The following is a 23,170-nucleotide window of genomic DNA, read 5'->3' on the forward strand; positions in this document are numbered from 1 at the left end:
CGGGTCAGACTAGAACCGCCACTGCAGTTAGGGCTACGCTCTTATAGTACACGCTCTACCCGGCGACCCACCGGGCTGCCCCCTCATCACTTCTGGGTCCATCAGAAACACTGTTGTGTCGTGAGTATTTGCAGCACGTGTTGTCAAATTGATGGAGATGTTTTCTGAATTTGTTTGTGTTTTATCTATTTGCATGTGTTTTCTTAAGCTGCAGTGCGTTAAGCCCTGAGGGCCACCATACCTCCCCATGGCCTCTGCTGGTCTGGTGCAGGCTGCCAGGTTTGGCAGAATCACAATAGAAATCATGTTTCAAAAGAGTCAAGTCTCAAGTCTCATGAATACCAAGTCAACATCAAGTCCAGGCACGTCTGAAGTCCTCAAATTTGTGACTTTAGTCTGACTTGAGTCAAGTCATGTGACACAGGACCCCCCCCCCCCCCATACAAGATTTCCTGTACAATGTCCTATGATACCACTCATTCTCAAAGAAAAAAGAGAAAGAAATAGAGAAGAATACAATGATGTGCAACAGCTTGATGAGATTTTATTAAGCACTACAGGTGGTGAATAGTGATAGTTGAGGGGATCTACAGCACACAGAAGGGGAAAGTATTTCTGAAGGCTCCAAAGCTTCACTCCTCATCAAACCCTTTCTGTTGCAGCCATGAAAAATGGAAGGAAAGAAAACAGAGAGAAACAGCTGTTAGCTCATCAGATTAGTGTTGCTTTAGTACCACAAAGCAATTAACGTAGAGAGAAATTATAGATAATATAGAAGCTCTGCAGTTGGAATAACACAATATGTGATAATAACTGAATAGCAGAGTAGCATACAACTAGCCAAGAGTAGCCAACAGAGGGCAGCATGTGTCAGCATCAGATGCTGTGCACCTGCTACAGAATGCATGCTTCTTACCTTGGAGCCCACATCACGGCTCTTGGCACGCAGCTTGTTGACCTGAGACTCGGCAATGTCAGCCCGCTCCTCGGCCTCGTCCAGCTCATGCTGCAGCTTGCGGAACTTGCCAAGATGAGTATTAGCCTGTTCCTCCTGTCAAAGTTAAATTAAACAAAGTAATTAAAGTAGTTAGATTAAACTAATTATAGACTGACACATGAAGACAACACTTCACACATTTCCACACTCACAGCCTCCTCAGCAGATCTCTTGTATGATTTAACTTTCAGCTGCAGCTTGTCCACCAGATCTTGGAGACGGGCAAGATTCTTGCGGTCTTCCTCGGTCTGTGGAAATCAAGGTTACAAACTTAATTTCCTTAAAGAAAATTAACCACACATGCAGATTAATGAAGGTACCTAGATGCTACAAACCTGATAGGTAAGTTCCTTGATGCGGCGCTCATATTTACGGACGCCCTTCACAGCTTCACTGCTTTTTTTCTGCTCCATCTCCACTTCATTCTCCAGCTCCCTCACCTGGTAAGGGACAAGATTTTGCAGGTAACTTTTCTCATAACTTACTCAACATCACTGCTGACCAAAAATAACTCAAATCACAAATGTGACAGAGATACTCACCCTGGCCTCGAGCTTCTGCACCTGCTTCTTGCCTCCCTTCATGGCGATCTGTTCAGCTTCATCCAGACGGTGCTGTAGGTCTTTAATGGTTTGCTCCATGTTTTTCTTCATACGCTCCAGGTGAGCGCTGGTGTCCTGCTCTTTCTTCAGCTCCTCTGCCATCATGGCAGCATCAGTAATGGCCTTCTTGGCCTTCTCTTCAGCATTTCTGCACTCCTGCAGTGCTTCTTCCACTTCAGTTTGAAGCTGGGATGTATCAGCCTCCAGCTTCTTCTTGTGATTTATCAGGCTGGTGTTCTTTTGTTGTACAATTAAGTCAGTTATTGTATACAGTATACTATAAAACAATTAAAAAAAAAAATCAAATTCTAAGTGTAGTATCTGCCATACCTGTGAGTGCAGAAGCTGCACCCTCTCACTAACATCCAGAAGCTCTTGCTCAGCAAGTTTGCGACTTCTCTCAGTTTGCTCCAGAGCAGCCCTCAGTTCCTCCAGCTCAGCTTGAAGCAGGTTGTTGCGCCTCTCAACAATGGCAACGTTCTCTCTCATGTCATCACTGGCTCGAATAGCGTCATCAAGCTGGAGCTGCGCATCCTGTTAAATTTTCAAAGCCTCCAGTTACAAAAATACCATTGAAACGATGGCAGCAAAAGTGAAAAGTTACGTCCCCCTCTTTTTTTTTTACCTTCAGATGCGCGTGAACAGCCTTCAGTTGTTTCTGGGCCTCTGCTGCCTGCCTGTTGGCCTGGCTGAGTTGGATCTCCATCTCATTCAGGTCTCCCTCCATTTTCTTCTTCAGACGCAGAGCCTCATTCCTGCTGCGAGTCTCGGCCTCAAGAGAACTCTGCAGGGTCTCAATGGTCCTCTGCAGGTTCCTCTTGCTCTGTTCCATCTCCTCATCTTTCTCAGCGATTTTACGCTCCATGTCTGCCTTCACCTGGTTGAACTCAAGCTGGGCTCTCAGAATCTTCCCCTCCTCATGCTCAAGAGAACACTAAGATAGACATCAGAAGTTTAGCAAATCTTATATATATTTCAAAAAAATTCTCCAAATTACAGCTTCATTTTGAAACTATGCATATACACTCACCAAGCGCTTAATTGAGAACACCCATAGCCCTGCATATTCATACCATTATCCACTCAGGTACAGTCACTTAGAGAACCACTCTTTACAACTGTGGTGAGCAGAGAAGCTTCTCAGAATGAACAACATGTCTAATGTTAAGGCAGACAGGCAAGAATAGAAACGTAAGGCTGCAGTGGGCACAGACTCACCAAAACTGGGCAGCTAAAGACTGAATATACGTAACCTGGTCTGATGAATTTCATTTCCTACTGAGGTAGCAGATTATAGGGTCAGAATTTGGTGTAAACAGCATAACCCATGGACCCAACCTGCTTTGTGTCAGTAGTCCAGACTGGTGGTGATGTAATGGTGTTGAGGAATGTTCTCTTGGCACAGTACCTATCACTCATGGTATTAAAAGGCCCAAAGTGTGTCAAGTGTTCATGGTTTGAATCCCACAGTCTATCTGAGTATTGTTGCTGACCATGTTTAACCCTTTATGGCCACAGTTCACCATCTTCTACTGGCTACGTCCATCATGATAATGCTCGGATGGTGTTCCTAATAAAGTGCTCAGTGAGTGTACACTTGAGAAACTAACTGTGGATTTGAGGTTTTAGTCTTACCTCTGCCTCCTCAAGGGCTGTGTGAATCTCACTTTTTTCCTGCTCAAGCTGCTTACGAACCTTCTCCAACTCATGAATAGTTTTTCCTCCCTCACCAAGTTGCTCAGTGAGGTCAGAAATCTCCTCTGTGTATGGAAATAGTTGCATTTCGTTAGCTTTTTTTGGCACCTGCAATGTGTACGGATTGCCTGCTATAACATATTGATTGATATATTACCCTGAAGGTTCTTGTTCTCTCTCTTCAGGGTCTCCAGATGTTCAAGAGATTCTTCATAGGAGTTCTTCAGTTTGAAGAGTTCAGTGCTCAGAGACCTGGCTTCCTTCTGAGAGCTCTCCAGCTCACACTGACACTCCTCATATTTCTGCTTCCACTCAGACAGGACCTAGACATTGAAATACAAGTTGTATGATTTCAAGTTTAAATTCCCGCACTGAGCTCTCGACGGTTTAGCAAATGTGCCTTATTTGAGGAAACTATTTGCACTGTAATAACACTTTGAAATCTCAGGTCGTGCATAAAAATCCAGGTTGAAAGCCTTCTTTATCACTAAGCTGTGTAGCCACATGATTCTAAGGAAGTAGTGTATCGATGTACATTCCAAATTTATCTTCCTAAGGAGACAGGAAAACTCCTCAAATCATATAAAAATGGATGTGATTCATTAAAAAGAAACCACACCTTATCAAAGTTTCGTTGCTTCTTGTCCAGAGCAGCAGCAGCAGCATTAGACCTCTCCACATCCACCATGAGATCTTCAATCTCATTCTGCAGTCTGTGTTTGGTCTTCTCCAGAGAGGAGCATTTAGCATTCACTGCTTCAACAGCCTCCTCAGCGTCCTGCAGACGCTGAGCCAGCTTTTTCCTGGATTACAATATCATTTATTCAGAGTTAATTGATTTTAAACTTTGCCAGATTGTTCAAGTGAAAGTATATTTTACTCACTTGGCCTCCTCCAGTTCCTCAGTCCTCTGGATGGCATCGGTTTCATACTTAGTTCTCCACTGAGCCACCTCAGAGTTGGCCTTTGACATGCTGCGCTGCAGTTCAGCCTTGGCCTCCTGCTCCTCCTCAAACTGCTCCCTAAGCAGGTCACAGTCATGACGAGAAGACTGCACTGCATGGGCTAATGCATTCTTGGCCTGGATTAACATAGATAATATTTCACTCGGACATGCAACTATTTTTGAGCCTTACAGATGAATTAACACGTTTTTCTATCTCCATACCTTTATTTCCTCCTCAAGTTGTCTTTTCAGATCTTCAAGTTGTTGACTGTAGGAAGTCTTTCCTCTAGTCAGCTGAGAAATAAGAGATTCTTTCTCCTCCATCTGTCTTGATAACTCACCTAGAAAGGCAAACGTCTCAGAGTAGCATTCTTCTACAACAACCAAGTTTTTTCATTTGAAGTGAAAAGAGCATAATACAAACCATTCTCAGCTTGGAGCTTAGCTCTCTGAGTGGTGAAGTCATTGAGGGATCTCTGATATTCATCACACTTGCTTCTGTATTCATTCATTTGATCCTCCAGAGTCCTGCTGGTCTTCTCCAAGTTAGTCTTCAAAATAAATATATTATAGTTCACAGTCACTGTTTACTACTGTTCAAATACAATGGGGCAACATTTAAGATAAGTGGCTGAAAAGTGTCTACTATGATTATTTTGCTTTTACAAATTAAGGTTAGAAATGCAGAAGATGTTTATGGGTATTTTAACCCATCCTAGGTAACTGCAAAGTGCAGCAGGAAATGGCCACATGAAGTAACTTCTCACTTCCTCATCACTGCCATCCCTACTTTCTCTAGTAAGCGCAACAAATTTAAGGAAGAGATGTAGAAGTAGACAGTTTGCTAATATTGCCTCACTTCTTGGTATTAAGTTGTGATTCAAACAAAACCAACAACCAGGTTGCCAGTTGGTTCTGTAGGTGTGTAAATTTGTCTCGACCATCTTCGAGCACATGTACCTTAGCCTTCACAATCTGCTCCATATTGGAGACCACATCATCCAGTTCCAGTCTGAGCTCACTCTTCTCCTTCTCCAGTTTCTGCTTGACTCTCTGCAGGTTGTCAATCTGCTCCCCCAGGTCAGCAACACTGTCAGCTTGTTTCTTCCTGAGCGTGGCAGCGGTGGCTTCATGCTGCAGAGTGGCCTCTTCAAGGTCTCTGCGGAGTTTCTGGAACTCAGCCTCCCTCTTCTTGTTCATCTCAATCTGGGCAGATGTTGCTCCACCAGCCTCCTCCAGCCTCTCACTGATCTCCTCCAGCTCTCTGGCCAAGTCTGCTCTCTGCTTCTCCACTTTGGCTCGAGCAGCTCGCTCTGCCTCAAGCTCTTCTTCCAGCTCCTCTACACGAGCCTAATGTCAGAACAACATGTTTAAATGTAGCAATGTTTCACAAAATCGTTTACACTTAATTGATGATGATTAATTACTGAAGCACTTTGTTTTACCTGCAGCTCTTTCAACTTCTTCTGGAGTTGAGAGATTATGGCCTGTTCATCTTCAATTTTGCCATTCAGCTGACTGATTTCAAAGTCTTTCCTGCAGAATTTTGTTTAGTCAGTGTTGGTTTATTAAAACAAGAGATAATGAATAACTAATATAAAAATGAATTTGTACTTTTTCAGTCGCTCCTCCAGCTGCTGCTTGTCATTTTCTAGATCCATTACAGTCTCCTGGCTCAGCTTTAAGTCTCCCTCCAACTTCCTCTTGGCTCTCTCAAGGTCCATTCGAACCTTCTTCTCTTGCTCAAGAGACCCTTCAAGCTTAATGCAATATGATTACAACATTTGTGAATTGCTTAATTATTAATACTTGGATGATATACTATGTACTATAATTATGATATGGGTACTTACATCATCAACTTGCTGCTCCAGCTTGGCTTTGGCCTTGGTCAGACTGTTGACTTTGTCTTCTTCACTCTGCAGGTCATCCAGTGTTTGCTGATGAGCTTCCTGTAAGGCTTTCTTTTCCTTGGTCAACTTGGCAATGATTTCATCCAGAGCTGCCATCTCCTCAGTCATGTTCTTTACCTGTAAACCATTAAAAGAGGCATTATCGTTTCATTAAGCTGCTAATCTGTGGCAGACTGTCCTCCTGTAAAAGCGGCCGTAGTAATTATGACAAGTCTGCAGTTGTGGTGGGTGGATGGGTAAACAAAACACAGATATATGACACAGTAGAGCGGTGTTCGATTCCCATGTGACAGTAGCAGTTTATGTTGTTTCAGTTATCCATTTGACAAAGTTAGCCACATTGTTATTATGGTAACAATGACAACAAAGGTCTGATACACGTGCCATCAGAGGATTGATAAAAAACAACCTATATGTTTGCTCAGGTTTTGAGGACTTTTTGGTTGTAACAAATGGTTAAGTTAGTTGTTGAACCTTGTTCTCAGTGGCGTGCTTCTCTTTCTCCACTTTAGCCAGAGTTAACTCTAAGTCGTCAATGTCCTTCTTTAATTCAGAGCACTCATCCTCCAGCTTCCTCTTCTTGGCCGTCAGTTCAGCGTTCATCTCCTCCTCATCCTCCAGCCTTTCTGTCAGCTCTTTGGATTTTGCCTCCAGTTGGATTTTGTTTTTGATCAGTCCTTCGCATCTTTCTTCAGCATCACAGAGATTATCTTGCTCCTGCCAAAAATTTAGTCTCATTAGCACATACTGTAATAACAGGTTCAAAGGAAAACATCACTATAGTGCCATTCTCACCGCTTGGACTTGGAGCTGCAGGTCATTCTTCTCTTGGAGAAGTGATACCATTTTTTCCTCTAGTTCCTTCCTACGAGCTTCAGACTTTGCATAAGCTTCTTTCAGCTTCAGGAATTCTTCCTTCATGTTGGCCATCTCCTTTTCTGCCTCAGCAGATCTCAGCAGTGGTTTAATCTTAAAGAACAGCTTCATCCAGGGCCAATTCTTGACCCCCATAAAAGAGCGGACATTCCACTGGATCACCAATAGTGCCTCTCTAGAAGATTTTTTTAATTATATGAAAGGTTTTAGTTAAATGTACAAATCACATACCACAAACCGTTGAATCTTTAATGACCAATATTAGCTTGATACCTGCGTTCCACCATCTTCTGATACTCAATACGAGACAAAACACCACGGGATCTGGCTTGAATAGCAGTGATGATTTTGGAGAGACGCTCGTCTCTCATCTCCTCAAGCAGACCCAGCAGTCCAGCCTTAAAGAACACCTAAAAACAGGAATGGGTGTATTACTTTTTGCCATCTTCTTCATAATCTACCAGAATGATATATCACTTTTGGTTACTTTTTCCAATGTCAGAACAATTTCAGATGATACCTTGGTGTGTCCAAACTTGTATTGATTGTGATCAATATCCAGAGACCCAAGAAGTTTCTCAGCTCCCTTCCTGCTGTCAATGAACTGACCGTCGGGGATGGCAGCAGGATTCAGGATGCGATATCTAGAAAATCAAGAAAGACTTATATTTCTATTTTCTTTTGGAATTATACAGTAACAGAAAAATGGCATGAGATAATACCTCTGTTTGAAATCTCCGTAGAGGATCCTGTTGGGGAAGCCCTTTCTGCAGATCCTGATGCCTTCCAGCACACCGTTACAGCGCAGCTGGTGCATCACCAGAGGATTCTCCATGGCCCCAGGAGTCTTGGTCTCATTGGGGATGATGCAGCGTACAAAGTGAGGGTGAGTAGACCTCAAGTTGGTCATCAGCTTGTTCAGGTTCTCCTTTAATATGGTGAAGAATACATTTAGACATTGTGGTGTACTTTAATGTACAAACTACCACATCCTAGAATGAGAGGAATCATATACAGTACCCTATGAAGAGCAGACACAGTCTGAAATGATGATCCCTTCTTTTTCTTCTCTTTTTTACCTTCAGTAGCTTCAGCCACTGTTAAAAAAATTGTGCAAGGTTAAAGCTATACTAAAAACCACTGTAATCTCCAAAGAAGAAATTCACACCATTGTACCTGAATCAGCTCCAGCATAATTTGCAAAGAGGATACTCAACAGCTTGAGATTTGACTTCTGGTAGAGTCCTACAACGGTCTCATTCAGAGGATCCTTGTTCTTCACCAGCCAGTTGATGATATTGTAATCAACAGTTCCAGCGTAGTGCATCAGGGCAAAATGGGCCTCTGGTTTTCCTTTGACAATTCTGGGCTTCTGGAAGTTGTTGGATTTCCCCAGATGATTGTCATAGAGCTTAGCTTTAAAGGTGGTATCAGAGGCTTTGGGAAACATGCACTCCTCTTCAAGGATAGACATGATACCCATGGGCTGAAGAGATGAAAAAATCCATGGTTTAGAAAACAGACCACATTTTTATTTATTGTATTCATGTCTGAACATTTAGCCTGTCCCTCACCTTTTCAATCAGGTCAATACAGGCCTGCAAATCCATACCAAAATCTATGAAGGTCCATTCAATGCCCTCTTTCTTGTACTCTTCCTGCTCCAGCACAAACATGTGGTGGTTGAAAAACTGTTGCAGTTTTTCATTGGTGAAGTTGATGCACAGCTGCTCAAATGTGTTGAACTGGAAAGCAAAAAAAAAGATCAATTTATTTATTATCTAATGATTCATATTATGTTGAAAGAGGTCTGGTTTACTGTAGTCACTCACATCAAAGATCTCAAATCCAGCGATGTCCAGCACACCAATAAAGTACTGGCGAGGCTGCCTGGTCTCCAGTGACTGGTTGATTCTCACCACCATCCACAGGAACATCCTCTCATAAACAGCTTTGGAAAGAGCTCCAACAGCATAGTTCACCTGGAGAACAGGAATTACATTTAAGCTTATGCATCCAAATTAATTTTTGTACACTTTTTTTCTTGCAAATATTTAGCCTCTGCAACAGAAGCCAGGCAGACAACACGATCTGTTCCTTAATCAGGTGTAGAGCATTTGCCTCATGGATAACAAGGTTTTGAGACACATTTTCTCATTTCTTACCTGGGCAACAGTTTGTCCTTTGGTGACCCACTCATTTCCTACTTTGACTCTTGGGTGACAGAGACCTTTGATGAGGTCAGCAGAGTTCAGGCCCATCAGATAAGATGATTTGTCAGCATCTGAAGAAGGAAAGGAAATACTGTGAAACTCTCTGCATTTGTTCTGAGCCGGCCTGACAAACAGAGCCTCTCTTACCTTCAGTGCCATCAGCCTCTGCCTGCTCCTCTCGCTGCTTCTGCTTGAACTTCATGTTACCATAATGCATGATGGCACCAGTCAGCTTGTAAACAGAGTTCTTTTCCTCTTGAGTGAAGCCCAACACATCAAAGGCGTTCTGTGGGAGAGCACACGCAATAAGTTCTCAACATTTATGTGGATAGTGTAATTTTGATGAAATAATAAATTGAGAACTTAATAACTGCCTAAATTTCACTAACTCATTCAGTCATTGTGATTACATTTGAGTTAAATGTAAATATCTAAAAAGAGTAATGAGTGAGAGCCTGACGTCTGTTGCCATCAGTTCCTCTGCATCATCAATGGAGGCCACTTGGGTTTCCCCCTGAGAGATGAAGGCATAGTCATAGGGATTGTTTGTGATCAACAGCATCTCTGGAGGACACACAGAGAGGGTGAGGAAAGGTTAGACTGATGGACACATTACCACAATACAAAGCCAGTGGCAGCCTGGTGTTTTCTTTTTACTTTTTCTTCCCTATGAACTATACTAACCCAGGAGTTCAGGCTTCTTGTTGGACAGAATCTGGTAGAAAATGTGGTAATCTCTCTCAGCCTTGAGCTGGAAGGTCACACGAGACTTCTCCAGAAGGTCTGACAATTGACAAATACAAGTGAGAGGATACTGTCAGGAGTTAAACCAACTATATTACAAAACATAAATAGTATTTCTATAATTTGTGTAAGTATGATAAGCATGTTTGTTCTTACAGGTTTCAATATCAGCAGAGGCCAACTTTCCCCTGGTATCAAAATGGATTCGGATGAATTTACCCTGAAAGGATAAAGTTTACCTTGATATCTGCTCCTGCTACTGATTGTGTTTTCATGGGAACTGGATACATAATGTTGACAATACAATCAAACAAAGATTAGATACTCACAAATCTAGAGGAGTTGTCATTCCTGATGGTCTTGGCATTACCAAAGGCCTCCAGAGCAGGGTTAGCCTGGATGATTTGATCCTCCAGGGTTCCCTGTCACAGAGGAATACTGTCTTTAAAGCTACACGAAGAGACTTCAGCAGCCTCTGGTGGCATCATGTGATCATCATTCCATTTTTTGAAAGTTTGATTAACCTCTTAACCTACAAACGATGTAACACAGTTGCCATTTTCAGTGAAAAACTAGGAAAGACGTTTTAATGAATTTGTGATTTTTAAGTTGGATTTGTCACCAATGCACTGAGCAAATATACAGCTCTCTTCCATTTTAGTTAAAGAAGATAAGAGATTGGTGTTAACACTCTTATCTTCTCAATATTTTGTTGTACACCTATGTAATCTGTAGTTTTACCCAGTTTAAGGCTCAACAGAACCCCTTCCAACAAATCACACATTTGACAGAGCTTATTTACCTTGTCTTTGGCATTGGGGTCTTTCTTAAAGCTTCCAGCTGCAATACTTGCAAAATACTGGATGACTCGCTTTGTGTTGACAGTCTTTCCTGCACCAGATTCTCCACTGTAATTGCAAAGTCAATGATCAATACTTACAGTGGTAAATGTAGAATGATATTTCATTTCAGAGCATATATACTGTCATGGGTGCTTTTTAAGATATTACGCACGTGATCAGGATTGACTGGTTTTCACGGTCTACAAAAAACAAAAATGCAGAGTACAATTTTGTTAATAAAGTTTCAGCATATGTTATGTGTGATAAAAGTTATCCAAAACAAATATCTGTCTTATCAGTCTGTACCTGACAGCATGTACTGGTAGGCATTGTCAGAGATGGAGAAGATATGAGGAGGAGCTTCAGTTCTCTTCTTTCCTCTGTAGGCAGCAACCACTTCTTGGTTGTAGACTGGCAGCCACTTATAGGGGTTGACAGTCACACAGAACAGCCCAGAGTAGGTCTATGAGAAAAACAGTCATTTCAACGTGGTTACTATTTTGGCATCAGGTCTTTGCCATTTATAAATGAAAACTTTGCTGTGTTTTGATTCTATTTCCCTCTCCACATCCCTAAAAGAGCCCCGCCCACCTGGACCCACCATCCAACCTTGCAGGATTTGGTTTCTCTGTGTGTTTTAGCTAAATCTGCTATATTTTTTTTGGATGACTCGGAAAACAGTCAGCCAATCAGAAGAGAGACACAGAGCCTCCTCTCTTCTGATTGGCTCACCAACCTGTTTGTTACTAGAGCCCTGAGAGAGGACATGTAAAACTACATTGAGATGATTTTTTTGTTCTCAAAACCACAAATATATCTTCTTATGGATCAATACTTTAAATGAAACCAGAAATGTGTAAAATATGGAAACTTTAAATGGAAAACTAATGCCTATAGAGCAATATTTATCTAAAAATATGTGCAAAATTAAACATGTACACATTTTATATGAGCATAAATATACTGTTTTATGGCATCTAGATAGGTTCGAGCAAAAGGTTCATTCTACACAGTTTGAGTTTGTGCAACCAAATTTTTATAAACCATGCTTTGAGAAGGAGTGTTTATTGGTTATTGGCTTGATCTACTCACATAGATCATCCATGCTGCATAACGTTCTTTGAGGTTAAACAGCACAGCTGGTTCATGGAGGAAGGTCAACATGGCCATGTCCTCGATCTTGTCAAACTTCGGAGGATTCTGTTGCAGGATGTCACAGTCTTTGACGGTCACAGTCTGAGGAAAACAAACACAGGTTTCTGATTAATATGTAATGGTCAAACAATTTTGACATTGAAATGTTCTTTTTATGAGTTGTAAGAAAACATTCAGGCAACGTTATTATCGTCAACATTGCCAGTGTAGCATTACAAAGCATTGCCACACATTGTTATTGCCAGATGGCAGCAATGCCTCATTTCATCACTCAGCTGCTCAGTGCAGTGACTGGAGACACTTTAATTGCAGCAGTACTCCGGATCCCATTTGAACTTGTATTCACACTCACTCAAAGATAGACAGTTTAAATTACACATAGATTTACACTCAGATTAACACTTGCTCCCCAGTCAGTCGCACATAGACTCACACTCAAACTTCTAATGTGATATAATGTGTTTCTTGTGCCGCTCTAACTGACTTGGTGACTGGAGTTAACCCTGTTAATCAAAAGCTAAATAGATTCAGTTATTTTTCACCGCACTTGAGAATGAAGTGGAACAGTCTCTGGTTCTGACTGTTCGTAACTTCTTACATGCTGGGTATGTTAAGGCAACAGTTACATGTATTTGACTTGGAATAATTACCTTTTTGTTGTGAATTAGTGAATTCACAAAGATATTTGGGAGTCTGGAATAACTTACATTGTTATAAACTTTGTCCGATAGTAATTTAATCATTGCACCTATGATAAGACCATCACATGCTGTCAAAAATTAAAACTAAATGCCTGAATGGTAAATTGCAACCACTGACCTTCCCACTCTGTGTCTCTACAATGGCCTTGTCTCCTTCTCGGCTGGAGATGGTTCCCTTCACAAACTCTTCCACTGGATCCGGGACAAAGCATTCCTTCTTTATGTCGAAGGGACGCATGGAGGCCTCCATACGCTCCCTGTCCGACTTCCTCAGGTACGAGGCAGCTGCCCCAAACACAGCCATCTCTGCGTCCCCCATGGCTGCACTAAAGTACAGTCAGTAGGAGATGAGTAAGGCTTCACCCTGTCCGTATCTGACAGTTTGCCATCACATCTGTTTAAAGCAAAATCTATTTTTCTTCTAATCTTATTTTTCTTTCTTCACTCTTTTCCTCTGCATTTGGATTTTAACTGTTTCAACTTTGAGAGAAATTTGACAGTTTCCCTCATGGGATCAATTAAGTTTATCTTTTTATTTATTTAAACAATGTTTGTCTAAAACCCCTCTGTCAGGATCCATAGGCTCTTATATGTACTGATGAGCTAAAGAAGAATGAAGCCATATTAGATCCGTCTTTAGCTCTATATTATGAATTGCTAGGAAGACACTAGGAACAGAGAATTTACCTGTGAGTTCAACTCAGATGACAGATGAGCTCAGGCTGTGGAGAATAAACCAGTGATCCACCTGCAGTGGACAGAGAGAAATGTAAGTAAGACATTCTGAGTAAAACATCAGCATGAGCTTACTCACATCAGCATCAGTGGGAGTTAGAGGTCTCTTGTTTTAGGATGATTTGTCTAACCTGGTCCTGGATTAAGTATACCTACAGGCCTTTTAACAAATGATGTCATACATCTTGTTAAGCATGTATGTCACTCCTGTTTTAACTATGTTTCAAATTTAAAAAATTGTTCCTTCCTATCACCTCTATGTTGTTAAATTAGACAAGTTGGAAAATATTTTCCCTTCGGTTTAGACAATAGAAAGATACCGTATGAAAAATGGAATCTTTGAATACAAAATACAACTAGTTGTGCAGACTTACAAAGGCCAGGTGAAGAAGAAGCAGCTACTAGACCTGCAGGGTAGGCAGGAATCAAATATATAACCCCAGATAACCCTGCCTTACAAGGCCAAGGGCACCACCCTGACCTGTTTACTAATACACACATACAACACACACACATCAACAGGTACACTACTTCCACACACACACACACACACGCCCACGCACACACTCTGTGGTAATCGCCATCACTTTCATCGTGACAGGGCCCTCTATGGCTCTCATGATGTCTGGCTGCCCTCTCTGCTTGTTTGTCACTACCTCTCATGTCCAAATAATGTGATTTTACGGGAGCAGCGCCAGGAACTTTCTCCAGCATAACTCGCCCATGACTCACATAGCACAAACTACTCTATCTCTAATTCTACCACACTTTTCTTTTTTCTCTGAACTCGTGTGCTGAAAAAAATTTTTCCAAGTGAGGACTGGTCGTGGACAGAAACCAGATTCCATTTATTGCCTGTCAGGAGAAGTAAAGTAAATATACCTTATCTGAAGTTCAGATTAATTTTTAATTTAATCATTAATGTGGTGGCTGCCCACTAACAGCCCCATTATGTAGTATGTGGGCAACTGTGACCAATGGTGTCACAGTTGCAATAATTTAGTGTCAGAACATTTCATTAAATATTTCATCTTTCTTGGACATCGACTATGACCTGAGTCATCTTAAAGTCGTTTGTACCTGGATCAATACACCTCCAAAGCTTTGCACAGCAGGCATATGCATCATCTTAAAGGACCACCTCAAGGTCGAGAAGCAGTGATTCAGAACCACAATTCACGGACCACCAGGATCCTTGTCCACACGGGAGACTGACCCTGAAATCACACTGAGACCACTTGTATACAAGAGGGCAAATCAAGATCCTTTGTTTCTATGCCACTGTAGACTGCATCACAGCATCAGCTGCTCTCAACTTTCAGTCTATTTAAATATCTCATTTACTCTGATTTGTGGTCATCAAGGTACCCAAGCACCTTGGATGGGCCAGTTAAGTTACATGTGGTCACGACTGAGTAATCAAGAGGGTGATTGATAGGAACAATCTTCCTGATCAAAGTCTGAGTGGGGAGTGGGGGGGGGGGGGGTCTTATTAGACATCTGTCCTCATGGACTGTCCGTAACAAACACCATGAGATGAGGCAGTTGATACGTTTATCTGGTAAGAACATTTTAGGCTTTAGATTTGTGATCAACATACCTTACCTCTCTTCTCTCTCTCTCTCTCTCTCTCTCAGCTGTCATTGCAGTCTATGCCGCTTACCAGTTCACCAACACCATGTCCAACATGGCCTCCAAGCACTGGAAAGATCCTTCGTCCTCTCAGAGCTCTTCCCCAGGCTTGTCAAAAAACCCAAAAAACTTCAATGAAGCCCATCTTCGATGACCTGCCATCCCAGCTAAATTCCTCCCATGCATCATCTTGCTAGCACCCATCCTGCATCTGCAACAGGTAGACCATTTGTTCTGCCACTTCCATCAGAAAACAATCAAACATTTTATCATCAAACAAAATCATGGACATCTGCCAAGTGCATGCACCAAACCTTTGTCCAAACCTTCCAGTCCAGTTGAGTCTTCCCCTGTTCAACTGTCATTGCTGTCAGGTGTTCCACTTTAACAACATCTGCAAAAACCTTTAGGAAAATGCCTGCAATTCCTTGTGTTTTTCCCTGTGTAGCCTGTACAAGGAATTTCTACCCTCACATCGTATGTCCTCAAAATCCATCCCAGAAGCAAGGGAGAAATGTTTCCAAGACATTTTAAAACAGCATCCATCAACTCCTATTAATATCCAAGCCCTTGCTGATGATCTGCATCCCATCCTCAGACTTTTGTCAATTATCAGACTTTTTGTTGATAAAACTGGCAATTCGGGGAGCACTACCAATGTCACGGCCCTGTCTAAGGCTCCCTAGGGGGGGATCTCAGATTGGTGGCTACTTTCAGGGCTACATCCCAATATATCTCTTGAATCAATTAGCTTAACGCGAAAGTCTTTATTAAATATAGCTTCTGGGTTCATGTTACGTTGTGTCTTTCCTGATTGAGATGAATCTAAAGACCCTGCTGTGAGGCAACAGTCCACTGCATCACTGTGCTGTCGAACCAACACAGACCCACTTCCTTCTCAAGTGGGAGGTGCCAGACATCTAGAAGGAGCTCTGGGATGTGTTGTGTTTGCTCATGGGCACACTACAGCTACATCTTGCGTACCAAAGAGCTCAGCCATTCTGTCAAGTCACACATTAAAGTGTATATTTCAATTTGAAGTAATGGTCAAACTGATGACAAGAGTAATTCCTGACAAAAAAAAAAAAAACACGTTCAGACAGGAGGAGGTTGCTATGTTTGGTAGCAAACAGCTGCACCCATCACATGTCATTGGACTGATTTGCTGGTCTATTTAAAGGCCTTTGTTACTTCTCAGTTAATTCCCACAGGGGGGTTATTCACAGTGCCCCCTGGTTATAAAACTGTAGTCCATGTTACTATTATGAATTACTGCCATACGGAAAAACTTGTGCAGCCAAACCAGCAAAACCAATATAACCAACACTGACTTCAATATTTATATCCATGTGCACAGTAATTTGAGCAGAAGGTGTTTAAATATAACTAACTACTGCAGACTTCTGCCTCTACTGTGATCTTGGCAGAAACTAGACAGAAAGGTGTTGCATACTGTCACCAGGTGCTAATTGGCTTTCAGATCACTCCTTCCTTAATGACAGCAGGGTTAAGTGGTTGGGTGATAACTATAAATTAACACCTGTCTCAGTCAGGCTTTAGGTCTATTGTATACACTGCAGGCTGGTCAAGTTACATGTGGTTGGCATCCTGTGGGCAACCATTGCTGACACTTCAGTGGCAACTCTGTCATGACCTCCTGCATGAAGCCCTGTGGGCCGATGAAATACAGCTGACACACACGGACAGAAATGACTGCAGACTGATGAAAGTTTAAATTTGCCTACAGTCAGAGTCTGTCACAGTAGCTGTTCAAGAGCAGCTGTTTCAAACATTTAACATTGGACAATGCCTGGCTTCTGACAGCTACATGCTTGTTAGCTACAGCATCTGAAGTGAACACAACTTTAGCATTAAAACGTGTGTGTTCACACTTCATGAGAGCTAGTTCAAATTTCTTCCCCTTTTTTTTTTTTTTTTTAATGAGCTAATCTGAGCTTTTCTTTTTCAGTAGAACCTCATCTTATCCATCTATCCATCCATCCATCCATCCAAGATCCATCTCCAGCCCCAAGTCATTAACACTTCCCAAAGAAAATGAATGACTGTATACTACTGTACAATCACTGATAGCTTTGTTTTAATTAAACAGTCTGACTCCCCTGGTCTGTACTAGCTCTTAGTCAGCTGCTAGGCACCGGCCGAGGTGACCTGCTGAAGGAGCACTTATATGGGGCGTTAATTGAATGGACATATTAGCTTAGGTCCATTGGGTCTTTTACTGAGGAACATACAGTACATCAACAGTTTACAGTGTAATAAATTGAAAAAGAAAAACTGGATGTTAATGTGTAAGGAATTCGAGTGTGAGTTGTAAAAAGTACTGCTGTTGTGAAAATTTGTTTGCACTATGATATTTAAGATGGAAACTAAAAGAAACTTCTTGTCACTTGAGAGAAAAATGTTCACACTGTGAAAAATGCTGATGTTGAAATTTCTGACTGTTAAACTGTCCTGTATTGTCCATGTGTTTATGGAAGGTGAAAGCAAATACTTGTTATGATAAATGAAACAGGCCACCAGGTATTACTGTGTAATAAAGTGTGTGTCATTTCAAAGAAAAAGGTAGTAGTGTTTTATTCGAATGACATTCAATTACTTAACTGTGGACTGATGAATATCTATCAACAATTCCTGATCATGTAAGTAAAAGAAGAGAGACTGACCAGATGGGAGGTGTGGGTAGAGTTACTTTTATTTATTTAACACAGTAACAAAGAACCTCAGAGTAATAGCTAAAGGCTAAAAGGAAACATTGGAGCTGGTTCACATCTCTGTCCATGAGTCCGCCATATGCAAAGTTTGCCAAAGAGCAGCTTGACTCTCCACAACACTTCTGGGAAAATGTTGTAGACTGATCAAAAAGAACATGCAGCACTGTGTATGGTGTAAAAAGGGGAACTGCACACCAACATGAAAACATCATCCCAGAGGCCTTTGCTCCCTCTGGACCTGGAGAGCTCCATATCATCGAGGGGAAAATAAATTCCCAGGTTTATCAAGGTCTCTTCTAGGATCATGTCAGGGTGGCTGTCTGCATGCTGAAGCTCAGGAGAAGCTGCTGATGCAGCCAGACAATGACCCTAAAAATCAAAGAAAATCCACCTTCTGGAGTGGTCCAGTCAGAGGCCAGACCTCAGTCCAACAGAGATGCTGTGGAATGACCTGATGAGAGCCTCTCACACATCCTGAGAATATGTCAGAGCTGAAGCAGCTCTATAAGGAAGAATGGTCCAACATGTCTCCTGAAGATTGTGCAGGTCTGATCAAAAGGTACCAGCTAAGAGCTGGTTTCAGGTTATTGGAGCCAAAGGAGGTTCTACCAGTTATCAGATCCAAGGTTCACTGGCTGTTTCCACCAGAGCTGAGACTTAGATGAAAATCAGATCACATTTCATGACCAGTCAACCAATCAGAAACCCAGGTCGTTCCAAAGCGTTCACTGACTTTTTAGTGCCACTTTGAGTATCTCCAAATGAAATCACCTGAGATTAAAGACCATGGATTCACAGTTTTTTCCCTAATCATTTTTAATGTATGAATGACATATATCCTCTTGGTTATGGACACTTCTCTGTTCCCAGGAAACTATTAATTGACACTCAATTACATTGGCAAGAAGGAAGAATCATGAAGAATCTCATGAACACTATATCTCAGTAACGCCTTGAGCGAATTTCTTCAAATTTGGCACAAACATTCACTTGGACTCAAGGATGAACTGAATAGAATTTAGTGGTCAAAGTTCAAAGTTCAAGGTAGCAGTAGCCACAAAAAACACATTTTTGGCCATAACCCATGAATTCATACACTAATTATGACACAATTTAACTCAAATCTCTAACAGGATAAAATGAAGTGATGACATTTTATATCCAAATGGTCAAATGTCAACTTCACTGTGACATTATAATGTTCTGCTAAAACACTTCTGGCCATTATTCCACACCACATCTGAGAAAGGGGAGATTGTAACTTATTTGACATATTTCCTGCAACCTGGCTGGTTAATGGCAGCATGCAACTGTTAGGTGGTAATTCTAGTTTTCGACTGTTATTGATTCGTCATATACTAACTCTAACATCCAATTAATGGAAACAATGGGCGCATTTATAATATACGACACCAACTCATCTGGTTACCACAACACTAGGAGTGAGATAAAAGTCCCAGTCCACTCCTAGACAGTGAGAGCTCTATCCATAGAAAGCTGCACTCACCATTGTTCCCTCGTCATTGTGGTGTTAAGCATGTGTGCAGTTTATTAATACTCTGGGAGGGATGGATATTAATAAACCTTGTGTTTGATACCTCGCCTGACCTCGCTGCCTTCCACTGCATAGTCAGACCACACAAACATTGTTTGAGCCTCTTTCCTGGTCACACTATAAGTGGCACTCTCAGCTTGATAGCAGTCCGGGAGATAAGGGCTCACTTTCACTAGAACTGAACAGAACCACGCACACACATTGTCACGGGGGAAAACAGACACAGAAGGTTTTCTGTGCCAATCATTTTAGGGGTAAATAACTTTTAAATTGCTTAGCTTTGTTGCAATTTTTAAGTAATCAAGTATTCTACTATTTAGAGCAGCAAGCTAAACATTCAGACATTGTTTTTGTCTTTTGGTAGGAATGAAGCCAGGCCCTCCAGCATGCCCATCCATGTCCTTCCTCTTTGGCTCTCTGCTTTGGAACATTTTCAGTACCACAACAGGGCAGAGCAGATTAGGCAGGCAGCTGTTTGTGTTGTCAGTCAGTGTTTTATGGTGGATTAGAGGTGAGATTTTACAGCTGACAGTTCTTCTGGCTGCCCAGACGCCACACAGATACCAGGCCCTTTAATAGATCTAAACTGGGAGAAGCAGCACAGGGAGGGGTGGACAAAGTACACAACTCCATTACCAAATATTACTCCCATATTAGTGAGATTTGATCCGTCACATTTTTACTTGAGTTAAAGTACTGGAGTACCTGGTTTTAAAATACTGAAGTATTATAATACATTTTTGCATTTCTCCCAACAAGTTGTTGTATTGTTCCACAGTGTATTTACAGAACCTAATGACTCCTAAACAACCTACCGAAGCACTGACTGACTGTATAACCTGTAGAATAAAAAGCTTGTAGAATATTATACAAATATTATACAAAGACTGTAGAAATCTCCATAAAAACACAATTGAATCAACAAAAGGACAGCCATTGTTGTTTATGTGTTTATTTTTATTTTTATGTTTTTTTATTGATCATGCCCCACCCCCACAAAACAACATGGCAGTGATGAATCTTGGTCAGGGTAAACACAGCAAGCATGTAAAACTTGTTTGAAGTTACATTGAGTAATAAAATAAAAACAAAAATTCATTAACAAAACAGAATAGTAAAAAATAAACTCGACACAAGCAGGTGATATTTTCAAAAAGTAATATGTACTGTTTTTCTCTAAAATCATTGTGACCTGAACTTAATATCAACACAAGTCATGTCATGACATGTCATTTTAAATATACTTGACATCATACTACAGTAACATATATCTCCAGTCTCCAGTCATTGGAGTGGAAGTCCTCCCCAGCGGCAGTCTGCTCCCAAACCCTCATATGGAGCTTCTCTCTGGTGCCAGCAGATGTCAGCAACAGAGCAGAAATGTAACTGTGGTATATCAATTTAAAAAAAGCAGCAACTAGGATGTCAACAAACTGGGAAGTTCACCACCAGATTTCACCATAATGCTCTTAGTATTTTGTAAGTTACAGTACTATTGTATTGGTCTCAATAGACTGTGTGTATCATGTTTAGTGTACTGAGGATTTGATGAAAAGCTCTCCAACCAACATTTATTTATTTATTTATTTGCTTATTTGTTTTTGATTCAATTTGTGTCTTTAGATTTAATTGTCATTACTGCCGTCTTTTTTCTTTTTTTTTCTATCTTAGGGTACCAACTGACAATCCTTTTTTCCCATAGTGATTGTATGTTTTTGTATAGGCCTAAAGTTCCATCCAATAACAACTGTCTGTAATATGTCTGTAACCTGTCTGTCTGTGATCTAAAGACTGTTTAGAGTTAATTTATTGATTGTTGTATCAGCTTTGATGCACATGGGCCCAGTGGTGTTCTCTGGGGCCAGATGTTTTATTGTCTCTCTCAGATACTAGAGGGTGATGAATAGTCAGGTCCTGTTGGGTTCTGTTGGGCTTGGGTTGGGTTTGGTCACATCAGCTAAACAATGGGCAGCTTCAGTATAATACTGATTAGGAAGCTTTGAACTGCTGAGGATATCATCTAATGCCTGTGTATTAAGACAATCTACCTATGGCCTATATAGAACACTGCCTTCTGACAGTCATTTAAGGAGCCCACACATGTAATCAGGGTACACAGGCAAGCTGTGACCAAATATGACCAAATGTGACAAAATAATTGATTCAGCTTATACTGACACACAAACACACACACACACACACGCACACACACACACACACACAGCAGAGCTGCACAGCATCTCTCTATTTGGTTTTTCTGTCATAGTCTGAAAGGTTATATTATCTGTGTATAATAAACAGCTAATACGGATTAAACTGTCCAGTATCAGGTGTCTAACTTGGTGACATTTCACAGGTGGCTGGTGGCGGTCATCTGCTTTTAAATCCTCATATGGAGCTTCTCTCTATTGCCTGCAGATGTCAGCAGCAGAGCAGAAATGTAACTGTGGGGGACAGAGCCTCAGTCTTGCTCTTGGAGATGCTGTTGCTGCTGTTAGAACCATTTTATTTTATGTTTGCATACACGCCTAACACATCAAAATCAGCTAGATGGTTCACCCCAAGAGTTAACCATAGCACTTTTAATAACTTTAAAGTTACAGTAATACTATTTGTCATTTTTAAACTTGAAATACTATGACTTTTTGAAGGGGGGGCATGGTAGTCAGTGGTTAGAACTGTTTCCTGTGAGTGGGAAGGTTGTGGGTTGGATATTATGATGTCTTATGCCTGACGATACTATGATGTTTTTTGATGTTTTCATGACTTATTATACTATGGCATTTTTTAACATTTTTAGGCCTAACTATACTATGACGTTTTGTTTTATGTTTTTATTCTTTACATTACTATGACATTTGTAGGCCTTACTATACAATGACGTTTTTTGACATTTTTATGCCTTGCTATACTATGACATTTTTTGACGTTTTCATGCCTTATTGTACTATGACGTTTTGAGATAATTTTTAAGGCTTATTTTGCGTTTTTTTGACATTTTTATGTCTTGCTATACTATGACGTTTTTATTCCTTATTCTACTATGGTGTTTTTTGACATTTTTATGCCTGACTATACTATGACGTTTTTGACGTTTATATGCCTTACTATACTATGACATTTTTATGCCTGACTATACTATGACGTTTTTGACGTTTATATGCCTTACTATACTATGACATTTTTATGCCTTACAATACTATGACGTTTTTCACGTTTTTATGCCTTACTATACTATGACATTTTTATGCCTTACAATACTATGACGTTTTTCACGTTTTTATGCCTTACTATACTATGACATTTTATGACATTTTTATGCTTTACTACACTATGACGTTTTGTGACATTTTTAAGCCTCATTTTGCTTTTTTTGACATTTTTATGTCTTGCTATACTATGATGTTTTTATGCCTTACTATACTATGACGTTTTTTGACATTTTTATACCTTCCTATACTATGACGATTTCATGCCTTACTATACTATGACATTTTTTTGCCTTACTATACTATGACGTTTTTTGACATTTTTATACGTTGCTATACTATGACGTTTTGTGACATTTTTATGCCTTACTATACTATGATGTTTTATGCCTTACTATAGTATGACATTTTTGGAATTTTATGCCTTACTATACTATGACGTTTTGTGACGTTTTTATGCCTTACTATACTATGATGTTTTATGCCTTACTATACTATGACATTTTTGGCATTTTTATGCCTTACTATACTATGACGTTTTTTGACATTTTTATGCCTTACTATACTATGATGTTTTATGCCTTACTATACTATGACATTTTTATGCCTTACTATACTATGAC

The 23,170-nt window shown here is 40.7% G+C and overlaps 1 protein-coding gene across 1 annotated transcript; it reads right to left on the bottom strand.

The window, feature by feature from the left end:
- Window positions 1-524: 524 nt before the first annotated feature.
- Window positions 525-13,825, bottom strand: LOC111223819 (myosin-7). The gene is made up of 39 exons (XM_022748101.1): window positions 13,794-13,825; window positions 13,372-13,432; window positions 12,803-13,010; window positions 11,921-12,064; window positions 11,135-11,291; window positions 11,001-11,028; window positions 10,789-10,894; window positions 10,316-10,408; window positions 10,143-10,206; window positions 9,927-10,025; window positions 9,703-9,806; window positions 9,390-9,528; window positions 9,195-9,313; window positions 8,862-9,011; window positions 8,604-8,774; window positions 8,206-8,515; window positions 8,050-8,126; window positions 7,752-7,957; window positions 7,550-7,673; window positions 7,303-7,439; window positions 6,949-7,204; window positions 6,628-6,870; window positions 6,094-6,270; window positions 5,855-6,000; window positions 5,686-5,776; window positions 5,201-5,590; window positions 4,665-4,791; window positions 4,463-4,581; window positions 4,179-4,375; window positions 3,914-4,097; window positions 3,452-3,617; window positions 3,235-3,359; window positions 2,225-2,533; window positions 1,930-2,133; window positions 1,540-1,836; window positions 1,333-1,437; window positions 1,150-1,245; window positions 917-1,051; window positions 525-653 (listed from the first exon to the last, which is right to left on the bottom strand). The coding sequence occupies exons 3-39, from the start codon at window positions 13,001-13,003 to the stop codon at window positions 633-635; spliced, it is 5,817 nt and encodes a 1,938-aa protein (XP_022603822.1). The 5' UTR covers window positions 13,004-13,010; window positions 13,372-13,432; window positions 13,794-13,825; the 3' UTR covers window positions 525-632.
- Between the last annotated feature and the right edge of the window lie 9,345 nt (window positions 13,826-23,170).

Source organism: Seriola dumerili, unplaced genomic scaffold, assembly GCF_002260705.1.
Source record: "Seriola dumerili isolate Sdu_G_001 unplaced genomic scaffold, Sdu_1.0 BDQW01000116.1, whole genome shotgun sequence".
Classification (NCBI taxonomy): domain Eukaryota; kingdom Metazoa; phylum Chordata; class Actinopteri; order Carangiformes; family Carangidae; genus Seriola; species Seriola dumerili.